Source organism: Vombatus ursinus, unplaced genomic scaffold, assembly GCF_900497805.2.
Source record: "Vombatus ursinus unplaced genomic scaffold, bare-nosed wombat genome assembly UNPS02014810.1, whole genome shotgun sequence".
Classification (NCBI taxonomy): Eukaryota; Metazoa; Chordata; class Mammalia; order Diprotodontia; family Vombatidae; genus Vombatus; species Vombatus ursinus.
The window spans coordinates 20,741,801-20,766,627 of record NW_020954588.1 but is presented as its reverse complement, the minus strand read 5'-3'; the positions used below and the strand labels follow the sequence as shown (position 1 = coordinate 20,766,627).

Sequence of the window (24,827 nt, the reverse complement as noted above, 5' to 3'; positions counted from 1 at the left end):
GTCTGCTCCTGAGTCCCTTGAAGAACATTTTACGGTTTACCCTGACCCCAGATAATACTGATCAGGACCAAAGAAGGCCTGACTCTTCCTTCTAGAGGTGCGCAGATGTTGGTCCTGACATTTTAGGAACTAAAACTCAAAAAAAATAGATAGAAGAAAACACCAATAATAGAGGAGTAAGGGGTCAAGGATGATACTAGGTTTGTGAGACTGGGTGCCTGAGCATTCAACAGTCATAAGAAGGTCAAGAAGAGAGGAGGATTTTGAGAGAAAGATACCAAATTCTCTTTTTGTATTTGTCAAGTATGGGCTGTCTCGGATATATCCAATGGGCATATGATGGTGTAGGACTATAGCTAGAAGGCAGCTTGGATGGATGTGTAGATCTGGGCATTATCTGCGTAGAAATGATCATTGAGCTGGCATGCTAATCAGGTGAGCTAGGAAAGAGGGAGAAGGGATGAGCACCCAGGACAGAGCCTGGCATGTTTGCTACTTGGTTGATCTTCTGATAATGCAGAAGCACCAAAGGCCCACAAATCCAGTTTATAGAAAGACATAAAGCTTGGAATATCTCAGGGTGAGTTAAAAGAGGTCATTGATTGTGAAGAGTAAGCAAGGTGCTTAATAGAGAGCGCTGGACCTAAAGCCAAGAAGATCTGAGTTCAAATCCTGCCTCAGACACTGTATCTAACCCTGGATAAGTCACTTAACCGTTGTCTGCCTCAGTTTCTTCAGTAGTAAACTGGGAATAATAACAGCACCTACCTCCCAGGGTTGTTGTGAGGATAAAATGAAATGATAATTATAAAGAGCTTTATACATCTTAGAACACTATATGAATACTATTATTGTGACTATTATTATCATTATTACTAAGACTAAGGTCCTTTGTTTGCACATAGTATGTTTTAAGAACGTATGCATGACCTTTTTTTCCCCTAAGAAATTGCACGTATCATTTTAAAACAATGAACAGCTCTTCAGAGAGCAAGAAAAAAAAAAGTTGAGCGTAGTGGGAGAGGAAACACTTATCTGTGGGAGTGACGGAGGAGAGACTAGTGACAGAGTGTGGACAATGGAAATGAATGTTAATTTGTTAACCTCAGACTCCAGAGTCAAATGACATGATTTCAAGCCAGCAGGGTTTCCGTTATAACTTTCTACTGCACTTGTGTGGGTCTATTATGTTGACCCCATTCTGCAGGAATCTGACTGATTATGACTGAATATTGCAGAATAGCTGAATTCTGTGACCATTTTAGGGTAACGATAGCCACATGTAAGAGACACTTCTGAATCATGGTTTTCGGAGAAATGACATTGCCATCCATTTTATCTTTGAATGAAAAGGGTGATGACTATGTTTGTGTCTTTTCCCCATTCAAAAGATGGGGGGAAATACTCATCTCTGCCTGTTGCCCTTGTATTATTGAAAGTTGGAAGAAAGAGGCAGACAGGAGTCTTATATTCATTGTTAGATTTATAGTTGGGAATACTAGTCAAATCCTGCCTCCTAACTTGTGTGACCCTGGGTTAGTCACTTAAATTCTCTGTTCCTCAGTTTCCTCATCAGTAAAATGAGAGTGATAATACCTGCAGTTTCCTACCTCACAGGTTCAGTGAACTATAAAAGCACTAACAAATCGAACAGTAAAATGTTGGTAATGTTTGGGTTTGGATATACACACATACACATACACACATATGTGTGTGTATATATATATATATACATATATACAGATACATATGCATACATATGTATATACACACGTATATGTATATATGTATGTGTGCATGTATGTATGTATCTCCAGTGCCTGACTCAGTGCCTTACCACATTTATTGGTTTGATGAATGAATGAATGAATGAATGAATGTAGTATGACAAGGTCCTTGCCCTTTGCTCACTTATAGTCTAGGTTGGAAGGGAAGAAAAAGTTAAATAAACATCAGGAAGTATGTGCTGACTGTCAGTTGAGGAGCTTAAACCAATCAATAGAGCAGTTCTTTCCTCCCCCCAATTTTAATATTTTATTTTTCCCAATTATATATCAAAACAATTTTCAACCTTTTTTGAGTTTTGAATTCTCTCCCACCTTCTCTCCCTTCTGCCATCATTGAGAAGGGAAGCTTTTTGATAAAGGTTATACGTGTGCAGTCATGCAAAACATATTTTCATATTAGTCATGTGAAAGAAAACACACACAGAAAAGACAAGAAAAATGAAGAAAGTAAAATAACAGTAAGCTTTGAATGGAGCCATTCCCAGGGCGGCAAGCTCACTGAGGGGCACAGTGGTTGGGACTGCCAAGGGAGGAACCGGTTGAGGAGGGAGATGGTCAGAAATCTCAGAAGTTGCAGGTTCCTTCTTGTTTCTTAGTTACTTGTCTCACTCAGAGATGGTCGGTCGGTTTTCCTGATGTCACTTGTCTGTCTCTGCAAACATTTTTACCCATCAGCCTCAGCAGAATGGTATCTCCCCATGCATGTTCAAGGCCTTTGTCAGCAAGAGTCACCCTGAATTCTCCTCCAACAGACAGCAGGATGCCCAGGAGTTTTTCTTGCACCTGGTAAATCTAGTGGAGGTAAGTACTCTTTCTCTTTCCTTTTTTTTTTAAGAAAAAAAATTATAATTTTTTCAATTAAGGGTGAATAATCTTATTTAAAAAATGGTAAGATGAGTTTTTTTAAAAACTAGCTCACCACATTTCTGCACAGTAGTCTGGGAATGCTCAGCTCATTCTATTCTGCCTACCCAATCCAAAATCTTAGTCTTTTTGAAACCTGGCTTAACATTCCCCCCTACCCCATTTGACTGATTGTGACTTTCTGATCTGCTTCTTTCTCATTTGTAGTGTATTAATTTGTGTTTCCTGATATTGTTGCTCAATAGAATATGAGCTCCTTGAGGGAAGGGCCTGTTGGGTATTGATCTTTGTATTCCCTAGTGCCCAGCACATAGTAGGTGCTTAAATACTTGTTGAATTGAAAGTAAATAAAAATTGAATTAAACACTTATTGAATTGGATTAAAAGTGTTCCATTACTCCTACCAGACTATAGGCTCCATAAGGATCATGTCCTATTTCCTTTCTGTCCCCCTCCTGGCCAATAATGAATCAATGAAAAGGCATTTATTAGACACCTACTATGTGCCAGGCATTGTACTAAGAGCTGGGGATACAAGGAAAGGCACAATCAATCTCTGCCCTCAAGAAGCTCATAATCTAATGGTGTGGGTGTGTGTGTGTGTGTGTATGTATGTGTATAAGATAACATACAAATAACTGTACAAAGAAGACATATACAGGGTAAATTGGAGAGAAGGTACTAGCATTAAATGCAGAAAAGGCTTCTTATAAAAGGAGATTTTTAGCTATTAATTAAAGGAAGTTGGGGAAGCCAGGAGACTGGGAGGTAAGGAGGGAGAAAATCCCAGGCATGGGGCACAGTCAGTGAAAATGCCTGGAATTTGGAGATGGAGGGTCTTGTTTGAGGGACAGCAGGGGGGGCCCATGTCCCTGGACTGTAGAATCCCTTGGAGGGGAGAAAGAAGAGCAAAAGATGGGAAAGGTAGGAAGGGGCCAGGTTATGAATTTGAGCTTAGTTCTTCCTGACTCAGAGCTCAGCTTTCTATCTCCTGCGCTGCCACTGCCTCTATTATTAGTCTGCCGATATCGGAATACATGAACTTGGTCTAATCCAACCCCCAGAGGAACCGAATTGGCTCTGAAAATCCAAGCGACGTTTTCCGGTTTGTGGTGGAAGAACGGATTCAGTGCTGTCAGTCCAGGAAGGTGCGCTACACCGAGAGGGTCGACTATTTGATGCAGCTGCCGGTGGCCATGGAGGCAGCAACCAACAAGGGTAAGACAGACACAAAGGCAGGCACGGATGTGTGCGTGTGTACACACACAGACACACACACGCACACACGCACACACGCACACACGCACACGCACACGCATCCCTAGAACAGAGATTATTTACTCGCATCCTTACAAGAGAAAACTAAAACCTTAAACGTGGGAGGCCTCGCGCTATGTCCCGATGATGCGAAGATGTGTTGAAAGAACAGCCATCAGCCTCTGGATGCTTATACTTCTGCGTGGAGGATGCAGCACTTCAGCCGCTAAATCTGACGGTCCCATAGCGTTTGTTACATCCCTATTGGCACGTTAGCCCTCTTAATCTGGCAGGAAAATCCCCCAAATCTCAATGTCCTTTTGCCAACTGATCCTAAAAGTAACTAGGATTCTGAATGAAGGTTTTCCTTCTCAGGAGCAGTCAACAACAGCCATTTCCAAGGTTGCTCATTTCATCTTGGTTGTCTTTCCTCCCCCCCTCAGACGAGCTGATTGCCTATGAGTTGACGAGAAGGGAAGCGGAGACATCCAGGAGACCCCTCCCAGAATTGGTCCGGGCCAGGATTCCTTTTAGTGCCTGCCTTCAGGCCTTCTCTGAACCGGATAACGTGGAAGATTTTTGGAGCAGCGCCTTACAAGCAAAGTCTGCGGGTGTGAAGTAGGTGCATGGGCTGTGTGTGTGTGTGTGTGTGTGTGTGTGTGTGTGTGTACAGCAGAGGTTCTTAACCTGGGGGCTGTGCATAGATTGAATGGGGGTGGGTCTATGAACTTGATAGGGTGAAAAAACATATCTTTATTTTCACTAATCTCTAAGTGAATTTTGGCATTTCCTTTAATTATTTAAAAACGTTATTTGAAAAGTGTGTAGGCTTTACTAGGCTGACCAAGGGGTTCACACAGATACAAAAGGGTTAAGAACCGTTGGTTTAGAGGGACAAGTCTAAAACTTTGTAAATTGAGCAATGCTTATCTAGTTGTCTCCATCACTAGCGAGGTGAGGTGAGCAGGGCACCCTCCCTCAAACCAGACACAAAACACAACTATAATTTTTCTGTAACACTGTTCAGCTTATACTTCTACTACTGCTAGTAAATATTATATAAACAGCAAGGAATGGGCCTAATAAATCTACTCCCTAATGGAAATTTATATATATATATATAAATATATGTCATATATTTATTGTAATAGTCCAGATCTGAGATGAGGAGGGCCCACCACCAGCATGGTAGCAGTATCAGAGGAGAGAATGGGGGTACAGAGGAGAGATGTGAAGGTGGAATGGACAGGACTTTGCAACAAATTGGATATGGGGCGTGTGAGGAAGAGTGACCCAGTTCTGAGGATGATACCTAGGTTGTGAGCATGGGTGCCTGGAAGGATGCTGGTACTTCTCCACAGTAATAGGGAAGTTAGAAAAGGGGAATGCTTGAGAATGGGTGAAATTATGAATTCAGTTTTGGACGTGGAAAGTGTAGAACTCGTAAGAACTCTTGCTGGTCTGATAGCTTTGGAATCCCCAATGTCTTGCTGAAGCAGTTGAGGCCTGTCCTATGTCATTCATTGTTTTCTTTATCTTCTTTTCTTCTTTATCTTCTTTCTTTATCTATCTTTATCTTCTATTCAAAAAGCAGCCTTTTCTTTTTAGGAAGTCATTTGTCCATCAACTCCCTATCTCCTGAAATGGCAAGAAGAGAACCTTTCATTTCTTAAAGAGCAGATCCAACCTGGATACCTAGGTTAAAAGTTAGGGGGCACTTATATTTGCTTGTAAAGGCTGGTTTCATTAGCTCTAGTTGCTTATCAATCAATCAATAATCATTTATTAAGTGTATACCATGTGCCAGGCACTGTGCTAAGCCCTAGGGTTACAAAAAGAGGCAAAAGACAGTCTCCTGTAAAAGATGGGATTTTAGTTAAAATCTAAAGGAATAGTCCCTTGGATTAAAACAAAACACCTGGATTACCTTCCTATATTTACTACCTATTTCAGATCATGCTCTGGGACAAGTTACCCAAACACCTAAATTTGCAAGACCAAATCATAAGAAAAATAGTGGAGAATGGAAAAAGGTTCCTTTCAGACCTATTACTGGGGGAGAGGATTCTTAACACAGCAAGGTATAGGAGGGATCATAAAAACTAATGCTGACAATTTTAATTTCATAAAATTATAAAGCTTTGCATTAGCAAAAATCAGTATACTTAGGGCAAGAAGGGAAGATGTCATTTGTTCAGTTGCACCAAATATCTCTGAAAAAGTCCATTAGGTAAAGTATAGATAGAGAATTAAAACAAGTATATAAGACCAAAAGCCATTCCCCAGCAGTTAACTAATATAATAAAACAGTTTTCAGAAGATAAGAATCAAGTGTGAACAAAATGGCATGATGCTTCCTGGTTCAAGATCATTTTGTTCATCAAAAAGTGATTTTTATGCTTTTGGTTATGTAGAAGGCCATGGTAGATGCTGTCCACAGCTTATTACATATGGGGTTCCTGCCTTTTGGAACATTTTTCTTGAAAAGGAATTATGGTCTCCTCTATATATAAAGAACATTCTTAACAGTTTAGAGGTGACTGAATATTATTGATGATCAATACGAGCAAACTTCTGATGTAAAGAAGATGGAAAAATATGGCCCGGGGAAGCAGGAGGTTTTTACGAAGTTTTCTTGAAATGTTGTGAACATCGGTTTGGGGAAACCAGAGAAGGGAATTGGTCAAAGGGAATAGCCTATAATTATATCTTCTCTTTGGCATAGTGATGGAATAGGAGGAGAGAGTTGCCCTTTTTTTAACCTTAGTTGTGAGATTATCAGAGCCCATGGATGTTCACAGCACATCCAAGAAAGAGGAAGGGCTCTCTTTTCTACGTGACCTTTCCTCCATAGGACTTTTAGAAAGTATTAGAGGACAATTAATATAATTTAGAAATGGGAAGTGTTTATGTCTGCATGCACATATACACATGTTCAGGGACTGACACCCATTAGTTTAATAGATAGGAGCTTAGAAAATTAGCAGTGTAAATATGCTGTTGTGTCTGTTTTTAATTCACTGGCCTATCAGTTTGCTTGTCTTCATTATTCATTCGTTCACGCCTTTATCCAGCACCAGTTTGCCAAGCTCTTGCTCTGTATGGTGCACTGTACCAGGCATGGAGAGGAGGGTCAAAGGCAAACAATTTATGACTTCTTTCTGTTCCATCCACTTGTGCAGATTGAAGTCCTTCCCCATGCCTCAGCAAACCATCTAAATGAGTCTCTGTGGTGTCTAGATTCTTCCTTTAGTGACCATTGTCTCTAGTGATGAGCCTTTCCACACTCAGCTGGGTGAGTCGTGGGACCACACACTCACAACTGACTGGTCACTGAGCCTGAGGTCAAAGTCTTTCCAGTTTGGTAGATGGGCTGAATCTTCATTCTGCAAGCACAGGCCTTAGGAGCCTGAGGTCCCTTCCGTAGTCCAGGGAGACATGGGAACAAGACTTTATAGAAACTTTCTACCAAATCAAGTGCTTCAGTCCTGACATATTGATGTATTTATCATTTATCACAATGACTGAAAGCACTGGATATCCATTCAGTCATTATCTTACTTTGAACCCAGCCTTCAAAGCCCTTGAAATAATAATGATAACAATACTAAGCAGAATATTATAATACTAATTAATAAGCAGAACTATTTTTAAAATTAATTTTTATTGATGTCTTTTTTTAATCCCCTAAACTTCTCCCTGTAATTGCTCTCTTTGACTCAACCAGAGAGCCATTCTACATGACAAAGGATTTAGACTTTTATTTTGTATTATAACATAAGGGGAAAATCCCAACAATTCGCTTCATGCGAAAAAAAATAAATGTCCAATTCATCCCTTTGCTAAGTGAACAAGCCCTAATTTGCTGCCATTGGAGTTAAGTTCCTTGAAAGCAGCACTTTTGTTTGTTTCTATTTGTACCCCTAGCACTTAGCAGAGTGCCTGACCCATAGTAAAGCACTCAACTGATGCTTTGTCTATCTAGTAAACCTTAATAAAGACAACTTTCACTAGTTAATCAAACAGACTGCTGGTTTTAGGATAGAAGAGTCAGTACCCGAGACTTCTAGAACTGGTTGGCAGTTCATGGTTATTAGACCCCACCAGGTTCAGAAAACTATGTATGAGCCAAACTTGTAATGATTCTAGCCCAATTTCCATTTGTCAACAACGGTTTAGTAAATGCTAGTAAATAGGGGCAGCTAGGTGGCGAAGTGATTAGAGCACCGGCCCTGGGGTCAGGAGGACCTGAGTTCAAATCCGATCTCAGATCAGACACTTGACACTTACTAGCTATGTGACCCTGGGCAAATCACTTACCCTCAAAATGCCTTGCCCCCCAAAATACTAGTAAATACTCCCTTTCAGGGAGGAGTACGTGTGGTTTGGGGTGAACTAGGAAGGGTTCAGTGAAAATACCACTGGCTCTGGTTCCAAGTCCATCTCTGACTACCAGCGTGGCCTTGGGGAAGTCACTACCCTCCTGAGCCTCAGTTTCTTTATCTGTTAAATGAGAGAACTGGCTTCAGAGGTGCCTCGCATCTTGAGAGCTGGGGCCCCAGTCACTCGCTGAGCTTGCATAGGACTCTGCCGCAGCCTCGATTCTGCTTTTCCTAGCATCAGGAAATGCTGTTGCATGAACCTACCACACGAGGGGGCCAATGGTACAAGATTTCAATACCCTCTTAGCTCTCAAAATCGGAGCCTCCCATTTTTGGATTTGGTGAGCTCTAACAAATGGAAACGCGGAGAGGTTTGCTAGCAGAGGGCAGGGGTAAAAATTAGGTAAGGATGTAATCTATGTTTGACTCAAGATACTATAAAAAGGCAGCATCACATAGTGGATACTGTTGGCCTTGGAGTCAAAAAGACCTGGTTCAAATCCCACTTCTGAGAATTACTGTATGACCTTGGAGAAGTCACTTAATATCTGTGGGCCTCAGTTTCCTCAACAGCAAAATGATGTAGTTAGACTAGATGGTGTCTGGAGCCCCCTTCAACCAGTCTAAGATCCTATGTTCCTGACACCCTTTCTTGCTCTTGGAAGTGGGCACACACACACACAGACCCAGTGGCACTGCCCTCAGACCCATATTGTTCCAATTACCTGAGTTGCTGGGCATGAGGAGAAGGGAGAAAGGTATAGCTTGGAAGAATCTGTCTTCTCCTCTCAAGTGCAGTGGGTGACTCTTCAATGACAAAATAACTCAGAGTCAACTTTTTCCTCTCTACCCTCAGTGCTGGTTGGAGATCTCACCCTGACACTAGCCTCTCCAGCCTTTGCCTTTCGGACAGCCCATAGCCCATGGTGCACTGCCTACTACCTATAGTCCACAACCTGCTTGGAGAACCCTTGAGGACTGTACTTTGAGACCCACTGGTGCTGGCCATTGGTGGGTTCCTCTAGTATGTATTTTCTTAAGAACAGAAAAATGCTAATAAAAAGAGGGAGGAAAAGCTCTATTTCTGACATTCATTAACAGAATCTTGGTATCAGGTATATTTGGGTGGCTAGACATATCAAAAGCTCAGAATTTTATTTTATGTATTAGTGAATTTGACTTTGTTTACTTTCACATTAGGAATAGTATTCAGTACTTCTTCTTTGGAGATACCACTCTCTCTTCTTGAGATTCAGCTCCCTCCAATGTAAAATGGGAGAGTTGGACAAGATGATTTGCTGTAAGGGAACGGCTTTGTGAACCAGCTCTGGCATTCTGTGATTTTATGAAACCAGATGAGAAAAGACATTTATTTTTGAAACTTTTGAAGGCTGGGTAGAGTTAATAATAGGTCACTGGTGACCTTTTCCCAGAACTTGCATATGTACTTTGTCATGTATAGTTTACTAAGTCATTCTTATAAAATGTGTAGTCATTATGATTCTCCTTGGGGAAATTGGGGAAACTGAGCCAACTTCATGGTTAAATGATGTGACCAAGATAACATCATTTATATAAATCAGTCATCAGTAAGCATTTATTATATGTTTACTATATGCCAGTCAGTAGCTGGTGGCTCAGTGGATAGAGCACTGGGCCTGGAGTTAGGAAGACCTGAGTTCAAATGTCACCTCAGGCACTTAATAGCTATGTGACTCTGGGCAAATCACTTTCAGTTCCCTCATCTGTAAAATGAACCGGAGAAACAAATGGCAAACCACTCCAATATCTTTGTCAAGAAAACACTAAATGGGGTCACGAAGAGTCAGACACGACTGAAATGACTCAACAACAACACATATCAGTTAGTCAACTTACGGTTCACTATGTCGATGCTGGGGATACTAATCAAAGAAGCAAATGAGAATTGCTGATAACACTGATAATGGTGATGAGAATGGTGATGATTACTAACAATTCTATGGTATTGAGGTTTAAAGTATTATCTTAAAATTATTTTTCACAGCTTTGCTGGGGAGTTCATAAGTAACAGCTCAGACAAATCCTGGCTGTGTGACTGTTGGCAGATCATTTAACCTCTCAGTGTCCAAAGCAACTATGGATTTCTATATTTTGTGGAGAAGGGGCTGCCCTGCATTGATCAGAGGAGTCCCTCACCAAGAGGTCCTTGCCCTGATGAAATGACAGGCTTATCCCCAGAAACTTCTTAAAGAAGTAACAGCTCACATTGACATATCAGTTACAGAGCCAACTTGTGAGATATATGTGTTGTCACTCCCATTTTACAGATGAGGAAACTGAGGCCCAGGGATGTGAAGTGGCTTGCATGATTACATGACTAGTTAATGGCAAAGCCAGGGCTTAGATGCAGGTTTTCTGTCTCTAAATCCAATATTCTTTCCCTTCCCAACACCTGATACGAAGTCCTGATTCTCCTGTCTCACTGCCCGTCCAGTGCCCGCTTCAGCACAATTTGTCCAGAGTGTTCTGTATCATTATGTATAACTCTGTCTGAGTTGGGACAGAGGGTAGCCTTGGGTCAGCTTATGGAGATCCCATATGGCAGTGCAAGCAGTAAATGGTTTGGTGTAGCGGGTTGGGTATCCTCCTCAGAGGTGCCAACTTCTCCCTTCCCCAACCTCATCCCACCCAAGACTTCTGCCTCTCAGAGGAGGTGTAGAAAAAACTCAAAAACAAGACTCCATTTTGAAGGTAAAGTCCTCAAATTTGGCGAAGCAGGTGGTTATTTAATGTGGTGGCTTATTGCTGACATCTGCTCAGGGTCCAGGCCACCAGGCAGCCATGCATTAAGGGAAGCAATGTTATAATGAGGTCCTTGTACTTCCCAGCAATAAACCCTTGCACAACGGCTGCTAATATAAACCCCTCTCATACCAACCTTCACACTAAATTATAACAGTCCTATTTTCTTAGCATTTTACAATTTGCAAAGTGCTTTGTCTCCAAGAACCAGTGAGATAGGGAAAATATTTTCTTCATTTTACAGATGAAGAAACTGAGGCTGTATGAGGTTAAATGACTAGCCTATGTTCATATCAATCAGAAAACATTTATTAAGTACCAACTGTGTGTCAGTAGCTGTGCTAAGCACTGGGGATTCAAAGGCAAATAAGAAACTGTTCCTTTCCTCAAACAGCTTATATTCACATGAAGGTGGGCTTTGAATCCAGAACTCCACACCAAAGTGGATGGTATCATAGTCAGACTTTTCTGTTTATCTCTAGAGAGAGTGAGTTTTACGATGATTCGAAGGTCAGTGGTGATTTTTAAGTGCCTGCTATGTGCTAATCTCTGTGCTGGGCTCTGGGCATCTAAGACAAATGGACGATAGCTCTTGCCCTCATGAAGCTTACATTGTGAGAATACAAAAAACATACCAAGTATATTCCAAGTAATTTTGGGGGTGGGCAGGCTCAATAAACATTTAGTAAGCACCTACTATGTGCCAGGCATTCTGATAATTGCTTTACAAATGTTATCTCATCTGATCAGGAAAAGCCTCGTGTAAGATGTAGCACTTGAACCTTGAAGGGACCCAGGGATTCCAAACTACATAGCTGAGGCTGGAGAGCATTGTAGGCTAGGGCGGACAACTTATACTCAGAAGCACAGAGATAGGAGATAGGATTTCCTGTATGGAAAGAGCCAGATGCCCAGTTTGACTCTAATGCAGAGTGTCTAAGGAAGGAGAAATGTTGAGTTAACCTGGAAAGATAGATTGGAGCCAGACTCTGAAGGGCTTTAAATAGTGAGGGGAGGAATTTTTATTTTTTTTATCCCAGAGGTAATAGTGAGCCACTGACTCTTCATGAGTAGGGGAGTGCCATCATCAAACCTTCTTGTGTTTTAGGAATATTTATTAAAGAGAAGAGAGACTAGAAGTGTGGAGGACAATTAGGAGAGGTGATGAAGGCTCCTTCACAGGAAATAGTGTATGGTCACTTATACTTAGATGATGGCCTTTAATTAGTAGAAGACTCAGCTGAAATTTAAAAACTATGCAAGGAATGAGGAGAAGAGAGAAAGGTACAGACAGGAACCTGAGTGGCCACAAATAGTGACCTGGAGTGGGATGCTTGGTTTTTCTGTATTTGTTTCTTCTTCTTTCTCAAGTGGTTGTTACTATGGGAATATAAAAAATGCCTTCAGAAAAAAGAGGAGGCAGCTAGGTGACTCAGTGGATAGAGTACTGGCCCTGGAGTCAGGAGGACCTGAGTTCAAATGTGGTCTTAGGTACTTACTAGCTGTGTGACCCTGGGCAAGTCACTTAACCCTGATTGCCTCAAAAAAAAAAAAAGATGTATTCAAGCTAGAGATGCCTCATGATATGGTGGAAAGTTCACTGTATTTTGAGTTAGAAAACCTGGTTTCAAGTCCTGACTCTGAAGTTTACTGAAAGGCAACGTGGTACACAGGTTCTGGTTCTGTCTCTGTTCCTTACTTTGAGCAAGTTAACAACCTCTCTGGTGATATAAAATAAGGGAGCTGGACTAGAAGGGGTTCTAAGGCCTTTTCAGAGCCATATTTATGGTCCTAGGATCTTGGAATACTTGAGTGGTCATCTCTTTGCAGCTCAGTTTCCTCATCTCTAAAATGAGGACAATACCTATACAATCCTATCACAGAGAAGCTCTTGGGGTAGCTTTGTAAATTTTAAAACACTGTAGAAGTATGAACTATTATGGAAAGCAGAGATGGAGATTGGATTGGGGACTGGACCTGGTCAGGGTCAGCAAGGCCAGCTTTCTTTCCACTGCTCAACCCTGCCTTTCATCTTGAGAGGATATGGTAGAAATACCTGATGCCACATATGCTACAACAGCTAGAATGTCAGCTCACAGAGGGCAGGGACAGTTTTCCTTTTGACTTTCTGTCTCCCTAGCACATATTGCCAGGCACATAGTGGGTGCTTTAGAAATGCTTGTGGATTGATTTAATACTCTTTTTTTTTTTTAAATCTGAAGGTGTCAAACTCAGGGGGCATCACCTCTAGGCTGGTTAGAACTTGGCCGCAAGGCTTGTGCCAGAAAGGTAGATGGATAATAGAAGGTGTGGGTGTGAGACTCTGTGTGTGTGTGTGTGTGTGTGTGTATGGTCTCCTTTTCCTTCTTGTGGCTATACCTGGCTGAGGCCAGTCACTGGTCCTGTTGGGCGTGGCTCCCATTAAGTCTGGGCTTCAGAGGTGGTGTTCACGATTCTTGTTGCCTTCTGTCATTGATCTAATTCGCTTGTGTTTCCCAGAACATCCCGCTTTGCCTCATTCCCTGAGTACTTGGTAGTACAGATAAAGAAGTTCACTTTTGGTCTTGACTGGGTTCCCAAAAAATTTGGTAGGTATTTTTTTTTTTTTGCATGCTTTTGCTTGAAATGTTGATTTTGAAGCATGGAATGTGAATGAGCCTGAGCAGCTTGGGTGGGGAGTCACGGTGTGCCCAGGCTGGAGGAATTGACTCCATGCCATTCTTAGAATGGTATTTTCCTCCTTCCCTTTTTAAGTAGAGTATATATGTGTGCACGTGTGCATGCATGCATGCATGTGAAATGGATGTTAAACATTTGTCCCAAGTGTTTTACTCTATTACTATTCTGTGGCATGACTGGTCTGAGGAGTGGAAAAAAGGAAGCCCGCATATGAAACAGAAACTACAGTCGCTGGTCTAACTTCTTCTCTACCCTTGAATTTTACCAGAGAGAAATTAGCCTCATTCAGTCCATTGTGTCTCTTAGGCTCACGTGTTTATCTGTGTTTCCATATTGTCCCCTTCTTCCCCTCCTCCCCAGAATTGTAAGGAAGTCCTGGGTTGCAATCCTGGCTCAGGCACTTAATAGCTGTGTAACCCTAGACAAGTTACCTAGCTTCCCTGTGCCTCTGTTTCTTCATCTGTAAACTCAAGGAGTTGGGCTCAATTGCCTGCAAGGTCCCTGCCAGTTGTCCAGCTATGATCCTATTAAATGAATTCTCTGATCTCCTAGGTCATAGGTGGTTTTTGATCTGTATTGGCAGGGAGAATTCCTCTTGCTGATGAAATCCCAGCCCATCCACACAGAGAGTATGTATAGATATCAGTTCCAGGTCTTTCCTTTTCCTTTCCTTCATTTCTGAGGGAAAAAGAACAAGGGTGTTTTAGATGTTTGACCATAGTTTTTTGTTTTTCCTTAGAGTTTCCTTGGAAGTTAGAATTGAGAGCAGTATTTAAGCATTTAGCATCAAAATGTTAGTCTTTATTGCTAGGTAAACAGTAACCCACCTAACTTTGCCCTGGACAACATCATTTTGTGTTCCTCTTGGTAATACTTTATTCTAACCAGATCCCACCAGAACACCATTAAACTCTGCTGTAATGTTTGGCTAGTGGCCATGAGATGCAAATTACTCTAACTATTCCCATGGTTCTTATGACCCCATGTAACATTATTTCACCTCACCTGTTTTTTTTTTCTTCTGTAGCCAATATGCAAGAGTAAGCAAGACACGTTTATATTTATTTCATCAGTCTGTGGTTTTATTGCTATGGTTACTCAACTAATGCAAGTTAGCACCCTTTGGTGCCTCCAGAGGTAGTCTCTGGGAGTTTCTCTGGATGGAAAAAAAACTCATTACCTGCTGTCTAATCTGATGGTTGGGCTGGTCTCCAAATTAGCCGGCCCTTGGTGCACAAGCATCCAGTCTCCTTCGTCTCATTCTTGAAGACTTTCTGGCCTGGTATGCCTTGCCAGAGCCTTTGAGAAACCAGGGTCAGCTTCATGCCACAGTTGGAAGCCTTGAGTGGAGATAGACTCCACCTCTATCTCTAGGGTTCTGTCTTTTGTTTTTGCTTCCTTAAGACATCAGTCTTGCTCTAAAATTTAAAGCCAAGTATTTTTCACACTGTAACTTAATAGATTAAGTAGTGAGAAGTAGTGTGTCATAGTGGGATAAAGGACCAGTTACAGAGTTAGGAAGACCTGGATTTGAGCCCTGCCTCAGACACATGCTAACTGGGTGACTGTGGGCAAGTCCTTTAAATGTTCCAAGTCCCTTTCTAAGGTTATTGGTTATGTGTGGATTAATCGCTGATCTGAATCGGTGAAAGGAGTTTTTGTGCTGAAGAAATCACAGAGCCATCCATAACAACATGGCTCAGTGGAAGGAGTGCTGGGTTTGGAATAAGACAGCCTGAGTTCAAATCTTGTTGCCACTTGCTTTGGCGACAAGATTTGTAACTTTGTAATTGGTGTGACTTTGGGCAAGTCACAGAATCTGAGAGTTGGAAGGGGTCTTAGTGGTGATCTAGTCAAACCTACAAACTGAAGGAATCATGTGTCTTCTCTGGACCTCAGTTTCCTCATCTTTAAAACAAAAGGGTTGGACTAGATGACCTCAAAGGTCCATTCTAGTGCCATTTTTGTTATCCTGTGATCTCTCTCCTTCCCCTTGGAGGAGGGGGGGGAAGTGAAAGAACAAATAGTAGTGGTTTGGAAAACTGATATGTTTGTGTTAGCCACTGCAATAACAACTGATTTGAGAACTTTGAAAACTGGGATTCATATTTGAAAGATTCCACATCTAAAAGACAAAGACATTTGGTGGTGGTGGGGAGGTCATGAGTTTGAATCCTGCCCCAGATGCTGTCTAACTGTGGGATCCTGGGCAAGTCACTTAACTTTTCTGTCCCTCAGGTCCTATTAAATGGTGGTGGTAGGGTCGAGAGAAGACTGACCTCTCTAAGGTCCCTTTTAGCTCTGAATCTACAAACCTATGATCCCATAAGCTGCAACTGGTTAATATGCATGCTGAGTTAAGGGTGCTCACTCCACACTAGGGGTGGATGAAGACTTTGGGGAAATCCCTAAGTGAATGGCATTTCTCATTTTGCAGATGTTTCCATTGACATGCCAGACCTCCTTGATATCAATCATCTCAGAGCCACAGGGTTACAGCCTGGAGAGGAAGAGCTTCCAGACATTGCCCCTCCAATCGTCATTCCTGATGACCCCAAAGGTACTTCCCATGACCAGGAAGGTGTTCTCTTTCCTTAAATCAGATGCCTCTGGTTCTCTGACAACTTGCTGTAGGGTAGGGTCTTGATTTACCCATAGCAGGAAATACAAGAGATGGGTAAGGGAAGAGAAGATGCAGATGTGAGGAGCTGATGAGATGAGCTGGTGGTAATGCTTTGGCCAAAAAAAAAATGGTCTTTTAGTTGGGTGTGGTGGAGTAGGTCTGTAACATTTGGAACTAGGGGAGGCTGAGACTGCAGGATTGCTTCAGCTTGGGGGGTCTGAGCTGCATTTGGGTTAAGCCAATCAGGTGTCATCACTAAGCCCAGTGTTACTATGGCGAGTCCCTGGGAGTGTGTGTGTGTGTGTGCGCGTACGTGTGTGTGTGTGTGTGTGTGTTTGTGTGTGTGTGTATGTATGGGGAGGTACTAACCAGCGCAGGGCAGATTTTTCATGCCAGTCAGCACTGGAATTAGGCCTGTGAGAGGCTGCCACACAACCAGACCAGGTGAGATAGTCTCATGCCAGTCTCAAAAACAAACAACAAACATAAAAAGCCTTCATTTGTATTGGTTACCTTCATTTACAGAAGCACATGAGCTTTTTGAGAAAAGAGGATTTACGATTCATTGTCTTTGTCTTTTTCCCTCCACTTCCATTGATATAGTCTTAGGGCTGTAGTCTAAGGCAGGAACGGGGAACCTGTGTCCTCAAAACCACATGTGGTCTTCTAGGTCCTCAAGTGTGGCCCTTTGACTGAATCCAAATTTCCCAGAACAAATCCCCTCAATAAAAGGAGTTTGGCCTCCAGGCCGCAGGTTCCCCACCCCTGGTCTAAGGAGTGTGCTTTCATTGTATGTGGAGATGTAGAGGAGTTGGTGCCATTTGGGGGGACCCCAAAGAATATGTGACTTGAAATAGGAGGCAATGTGGAACAGTAGGAAGAGTCCTATATTCAGAGTCAGAGGACCTGGGTTCAAATCCCAGCTCTGCCACTTAGTGTGACCTTGGGCAAGTCACTTCACCAGTCTAGGCCTCAGCTTCCTCATCTATTAAATCCATTTGCCATTTTTAACATAAGACTTGGAACCTGTCTTCAGAGAGTTCACAGTCTACCTAAGAAGATAAGGTGAAGGCCCATATAGAATAACCAGCAAACAAGGTGGTATTCTGTGTAGCAGCATTGTGACCTGATCTATTCCAATGGACCTGTGATTTCATTGATGTGGGTGTTACCTTCGGTGATGCAGATTGCAACTCATGCACACATGACTGTTCTTTGGAACTGCCATTCATGCAAGTTTGCCATAAGAGGTCCACCCAGTGTGTTGTGCTCCTTCTTCACATTTTCTTGATATGATGAGGATACCGTTAGAGCCTTGGGAATTGTCCATCAGCTATTCATTCTTGCTCTGTGACTTGCCCATATTATTTTTCGGTCATACATTTCTTTGATGATGCCCTTTACTCTAACTATCAACACAGAAGAAACATCAGGCACTTGGCACAGTGCCTGTTACATGGTAGACACTTGGTAAATGTTCATTGAATTGTTTATGAAATTGAAGAATGATTCTTATACTAACCATGATACGCAGTTGCATGGATAACTTACAGAACTCCGCCATTAGAGAGTATGTGTAAGTGTGCATGTATATGTACATGTGTACATATGTATATGTGTATACATACATACACACACATCAGACATATATACATGCATGTATAATATGTTTTGCACGTACTCTGCAAATAAACAATGATCTGAGCCCAGAATTCAACAGGAGGAGCAAAGTGGGTTGCATTGCCTTTGGAAAGCTTCAAAGAATTTTAAATGACCTCAGGTTTATCTGTAACACAAAAACCCATTTTTTATTTATTTTAAAACAATTTTTAAAATTAATAAGCATTTCTTTTCTCCCCCAACCACCTCCCAGCCTCCCATTAGAAAAAAAGAAAAGAAAAAGAAAACTTTTGTAACAAATATGCATAGTTAAGCAAAATAATTTCCTGCTTTTTGAGTCCACCGCCTCTGTCAGGAGGAGGGGTAGCATTCTCCAACCTCGGTCCTTTGCAATAGCACTCTTTTGGCACACTGATCAGAATTCTTAAATCTCTCAGGATCATTTGCCTTTACTTTGCTTTTGTTGTTGTATAAATTATTTTCCTACTTCTTTGCACAGCATTCTGCATTAGTTCCTACAACTATTGTCCCCCGGGTTTCTCTGAACCATCTTGTTCATCATTTCTTATGACATAATAGTGTTTCACCACATTCATATACCAGAATTTGCTCAGCTGTTGCCCAATTGATGGAACCTCTTTAGTTTCCAGTTCCTTGCCATCACAAAAAAAGAGTTGCTGTAAATATTTTTATATGTATAGGTTATTTTCCTTTTTCTTTGATCTGTTTTTGGTATCAGCCTAGTAGTGGTGTCAGTGGGTTAAAGGACGTACACAGTTCTGTAAATTTTTGGTCATAGTTCCAAATGGCTGTCCAGAATGAATGGACTGATTCAACAGCTCCACCAGCTATGTATGCCTATTTCACTGCAGACCTTATGACATTGGTATTTTTTTTTCCAATCTGATAGGGTTGAAGTAGAACCTCAAAGTTACTTTTATTTTACAGTTTTCTAATTATTAGTGATATGTAGCATTTCAGCATATGGCTGTTAGATTTCTTAAAGGCCTATTTTTCAAACATCAATCTCATGTGATTTTGTGACTGTGAGTGATAGAACATTGAAGTCTGAAGAATTTAAGTTGAAAATCACTAAAAAGGTAAATGAGAGATATATGGCTGTTCATGACTGGGCAATAATGCATTGAAAACAAGGAGCCTAGGCTTTTTCTTTTTAAACATTCTCTATGCAGCAAAGATTTAGTTATATAGTTCTTCGAATGTTATTGACATGTTTAGACTCTCCCTTTCCATCTCCTACAACTCCAAGTGTGAAATGCAAAAAGAAGACAGTTTCGATTTACAAATAAGCACAAAATCAAGACAAATTATGTACATGTGTACATTTGTTGTTGTTGTTCAGTCATTTCCAGTCATGTCTGACTCTTTGTGACCCCACTTGGGATTTTCTTGGCAGAGATACCGGAGTGGTTTGCGATTTCCTTCTCCAGCTCATTTTATAGATGAGGAAAGGGAGGCAAAGAGAGTCGTTACTTGCCCAGGTTCACACAGCTAGGAAGTGTGTGAGGTCAGATTTGAATTCAGGAAGATGAGTTTTCCTGACTCCAGGCTTGGTGCTCTATTCATTTCATTACCTGTTCAAGAAGCTTCACACAATATTTCTGCTGACAATCATGTTTCAATTTGTAATGTAACAATCTAGATCCGAGGCCAGGCCATCTAGTCTGTCTCTCCCAATTCCTTCATTTTAGAGATGAGGAAAATGAGGCCCAAAGAAGGGTGGAGATAAGATTATAGGATCATAGATAAAAAACTGGAAATGAACTTAGAAGCTGTTTAATTCAACATTACAGAGAAGGAAACTGAGGTCCATATAAGAGAAGAGACCTGTTTAAGGCCATATAGGTATTGAGATAGGTTTAGGGATGCTGGGACCCCAAATTAGAACATGTGGGTCCTGCCCAAATGAATTCGACCCAAGTGTTCTTTCAGCCAAAGATAAGGCTTATTAAAGATCTGCCATATTGACCAGATTCTTAAGGAATCAACATTTGTGAGCTATTGGCTAGATTATAAGAATCCGAGCACCTTAATGGAAACAAGATGGACCTTATATACAGAATGACTGTGGGAGTGATCTAGGGAGGATCTTGGTGGGGATGGACAGTAGGCTGTGGTGACTGGAGGAGGGGTCTAGGGAGGATCTTGATTGGAGTGAATGGGGTCTAGATACATAGGGTCCAGGATGGGAAATAGCCAGGGGCCATCAGGAGGTAATAGACAATAGAGGGCTAGGCTCAATTAAGGGTAACAAAGAATTGGGAGATTGAGCATAGGTGATTATGAAAGGCCAGTTGATAGGATTGTAGCCTCAGGTGAACACCAGAGATTTGACCCTGTGAGAAAGTTCAGGACTTTTCCTTTTTGGGGTCCAGATCCCATCCCCATCATAGGCATTAAATGGTGGGTCTAGGATGTGAACTCCAAATCTACTAGCACACTTAAAATATTTTGATTTTAAGAAAGTTAAATTGTTTGGTTCAAGTTAAGTAAAAAGTAGGGCAGGATACAATTGATTCTGATTATATGGCAACTATAATCATCACAGGAATTAGAGAAGGGAGAAATCAATACAGGTTTGGAGATATATAAGGTAATTTAGCTATTTGTGCTTACAGCAGAGACTTTGGTTCATAATTATGCAGAGTACTTAGAAACACTTAAAAGAGAGAAATTGTTGGGTTCATTAGCCCGTTCCTTTTAATACCATGTTTGATCTAGTTTAAGTGTCCTAAACTAATTATTCTCACTCATTACCATAATGCCTTTATGTATTACCATGTATTACCATGAGGATTGTATTGTTGTTTGTATAGAATTGTGGAGAGCTGTGTGGATGCTTTAGGGCTTGGGCATTTCAATAAAGAAAGTTGTGATAGTGACCTATTTTCTTCCATTTATGCATGATGGTATGATTTGGTCTCATTTTCTCCTCTCCTCCCCTCTTAAATTTCAGATCGATTGATGAACCATTATATGGATCGTAAGTATCTCATTATTTTCCCTTCTTAGTGCTAAGATATTTTGGCTATTGAGCCTTATTTCCCTGAATTAGTTGTCAATGGAATGTCTTGGTACTCATGCAAATGGAGCTTTTCTCCTTCGGGAATTTTGCGTTGCTGCCTCAATTGTATGTTGGGGGAGTTGCAAATTGCCAGTCAGCTGTGTCTTAGTAGTAAGCTCCTTGAGGGCAAAATTATTTCATATTTTGTCTTTGTATCCCTCTGTCCAGCTCAGGGCCTGGCACACAGCAGGTGCTTAATAATGCTTGTTGAATTGAATTGAATTGAACACCTAACAGAGCTTTGAATAATATAGCAACTATTCTAGTTTCACCTTTCACAAGACCCCTGGCTCTATTATCTCATCAATATGGTTACTCACCCCGGGGTATGCTGGAGCCAGCTCACACTGGCTTCTGAGGATCGATTTCCATGAACATTTACACTTCAGAAATCAGCAAATGTTACAAATCCAGGGCTTGATTTATTGTCTAGCAGACTTAAGAAAGTACTGGAAAAAATGCAGATTGAAGGTAAAAGGATATCCCATGCACATATTTTTGAAAGCTAATTGTTGAACATTTACCAGCACACCCCTGGTTACTCCTTCCTGAGGTATAGATTACAACCTGTCTATGCCTGCCTATAAGCATTTATTAAATGTCTACTATGGGCCAGGTACTGCTAAACCCTGGAGATACAAAGAAAGACCAAAAATAGTCCCTGTTCTCAAGAAGTTTATATTTGAATATTCATCCTGTGTATCTCATCTATGGTTTACCCATAAATTCTCTACATGGGGCCCACCTATCATTTTCTATGCAACAACAAAATTTTTAAAAATCCATGAAGATTCATTAAACATTGACTTTATATAGAGAGCAATGTGCAGATTGAGATACAGAGTTTAGATGACATGCAGGCCCTGCCCTCATCGTGTTTGTAGTTTAATATTGGCGTTCAGAGTCTAGTACTTGATAGAATTGCTACTTTTCTATCCATGGGACAGCAGAACTTTTTGGGGTTAAATCTAATTACTGTTGAACAAGGCATATCTCCAATTACAAAATCCATTCTTTGTTGAGGGAAAAGTCCATATTCCATAGGTCTAAGAAAGAGAGTTTCTGCTGAGTCAGTCTCTTTGGCACAACAAAAATTCTGGGTCCTTCTCCTCCCAACTTGTTATAACTTATTTCCACATTTTCCCTCCTCTCCCCCTAGTCATTTTAACTGCTATGCATTTGCTATTTCTCTGCCCCCGGCATGACACCTGCAAAATTGTGGAAGTCATACTGGTTGCCTACTTATGTAAAATGTTGTGTGATTTCTAAATGAAAGGTTTCTACCAATTCTAAATCCCTTTCTTCCCTTAACCTTCATGAGCAGGCCAATTTCCTCTAATGGTCTGCACATAAGTAGGTTAAACAGTCCTGGAGTTCCTGGCCATGGAAGGCCTCATGTGTTCTCTGAGCAGCTCAACTCACCAGTAAGAGGAAACTTAGATTCTGGAATTTGACGCCTGATTTATTAAGGATTGGGATAGGGGCTGAGCTTGTGAGTTCATTGGGGTATAGTTTTCCCTGTAAGGAACTAAAACCAATAGGGGTCTATACTTTCTCTACTTCAGGGCTTAGAGTTTCCTAGAGGTTGAGTGCCCAGGTTACATAGCCAGTAGGTATCAGAGGTGGCACTTGAACCCAAAACTTGTTGGCTTCAAGATGAGCTCTCTCTCCACAAAGCCCTGCAACGTCTATATTTTTGCCTGATTCATTAATATTTTGAAATATATCGATTCCATTTTTAATGTTTGTTAATCTATTCCGCTTTTTTGATCCCTTCCTTATATGAGCTAATACTCTTGAGTATTCTAAAAAAGAGATGCTTTAATTAGTCAAAGCATTTATGGTTAATTAGGAAGAGGAGCTGTTATTCACACAGTATTAAAGACTGTTTTTTCCTCCTCCTACAAAGCCACCCTGTGGTGTATAATTGTATGAACTATTTTCATTACTGATTTAAAGGTCTGGGTGTTTACCACTGCCATCAGTTGAACATGTGAACTACATAAAAAATTGGCTACGCAGGACCAAATCATTGTGCTGTTTATTTCAGCTCCTTTCTTCTCTTCCCCCTCCTTGGCTTGAGATTTTAGAATTTAAAATGCTCAGAGAAACATCATACCTAGAAGTTTTTGTTGTTGTTCAGTTGCGTCTGACTCTTTGTGACCCTGTGGACCACAGCATGCTACTGCTACACATGGGATTTTCTTGGCCAAGATGCTGGAGTGGTTTGCCATTTCCTTCTCCAGTAGATTAAGGCAAACAGAGGTTAAGTGACTTGCCCAGGATCACACAGCTAGTAAGTGTCTGAGGTTGGGTTTGAACTCGGGTCTTCCTGACTCTAGGCCTAGCACTCTATCCACTGAGCCACCTAGCTGCCCAGACTGGGAGTATTTTGATCTTATATTTTGCCTGAAACACAGTGTGACATAATGAATAATACGTCCATCTTCAAGTCAGGATGACCTAAGTCTAAGTCATACTTTTGACATTCATTGCGTGACCATGGGCAAATCTTACTCAACCTTTCTCAGCCTCAGTTTCCTCATCTCTAAAATGAACAGAATGGAATAGAAGGCTTTTTGAGGTCTCTTCCGGTTTTAAAACTATGAGAATTAACCTTCACCTTCTTTATCAAAATGGAAGAAGCTTTATGGACATTTTCTGACAGGACCAGTGATTTCATCACTATCAATGCAGACAGGTGCCTTCCCTGCATATCTTAGCATCAGAGAGCTACCTTAAACGCTGAGAGGTTAAGTGATTTGTCCAGGGTCACATAGTCTAGTCCCCATCAGGGACAGCACTCAAACTCAGACTTTCATAAGTCCATCTCTTTATCTACTAACCACACTGTCATGATGAAGATCAAAAACTTCATTTTTAAACAGACACCACCAATAGCCCCATTTTATAGACAAGGGAGCAAAGACTTTTAATGTTTCCTTGTTTGGAAGAGATTATTACTTTTTGCTCAAGAGGGCGCCCTTGCAGTGGATAGAATGCAAGTCTTGGAGTCAAGAAGACAGCCCAAGTCTGCATCTGGCCTCACATACTTATTAGCTATGTGTGTCCCTGGGCAAGTCATGTAACATCTTGGAGCCTCAGTTTCTTTAGCTGTAAGTATATAAGGAGAGCACCTATCTCATATGGTTGTTGTAAGGGATCTAATGAGTTTAAAATATAAACTCCCTAAGATTAGGGGTTATTTCGTTTTTTTTTGTATTTGTATTACTATTGCCTCATATGATGCCTGGAATATAATAAGTGCCTAATAAATTCATGTTGATTGACTAATGTAAAGTGCTCCATAAATATGAGCAATTTTTGTTGTTATTTGAAGAATTTCCACAATTCTCCATTTCATGCTAGATGTATAGGTGATGCCTAAATAGTTATGGTGAATGGGCAGATTTTAAAAATTTTCTTTGGGTGGTATGTGGTTAGGGAGTAGAAGGTGATGAGGTGAAGAAGAGATGCAAAGGGGAGTGAGAAATGGGAAAAATTCACTCTTCAGGCTGGAATAGTATGTTTTGTTTTGCAGCACCAGACATTGATGAGTCCTCTGTGATGCAGCTGGCAGAGATGGGTTTCCCTCTGGAGGCATGTCGGAAAGCTGTGTACTATACTGGAAACATGGGACCCGAGGTGGCCTTCAACTGGATCATTGGCCATATGGAAGAGCCTGGTAGGTAATTTTTAAAATCATGAATAATAACACTGAAGCCCATTATTGGGAAGTCCATTGT

General features: G+C 41.1%; 1 protein-coding gene across 2 annotated transcripts in view; it reads left to right on the top strand.

Moving 5' to 3' along the window:
* Positions 1 to 24,827, top strand: part of USP13 (ubiquitin specific peptidase 13) — a 139,401-nt gene that overhangs the window by 96,816 nt on the left and 17,758 nt on the right. For both annotated transcript variants that reach the window (XM_027876176.1, XM_027876177.1), the window contains 7 exons: positions 2,463 to 2,588; positions 3,716 to 3,869; positions 4,352 to 4,526; positions 13,574 to 13,662; positions 16,191 to 16,313; positions 20,974 to 21,000; positions 24,623 to 24,766. In XM_027876176.1, the coding sequence (XP_027731977.1) occupies positions 2,463 to 2,588; positions 3,716 to 3,869; positions 4,352 to 4,526; positions 13,574 to 13,662; positions 16,191 to 16,313; positions 20,974 to 21,000; positions 24,623 to 24,766 (838 nt within the window). The remainder of the gene's footprint in view (positions 1 to 2,462; positions 2,589 to 3,715; positions 3,870 to 4,351; positions 4,527 to 13,573; positions 13,663 to 16,190; positions 16,314 to 20,973; positions 21,001 to 24,622; positions 24,767 to 24,827) is intronic.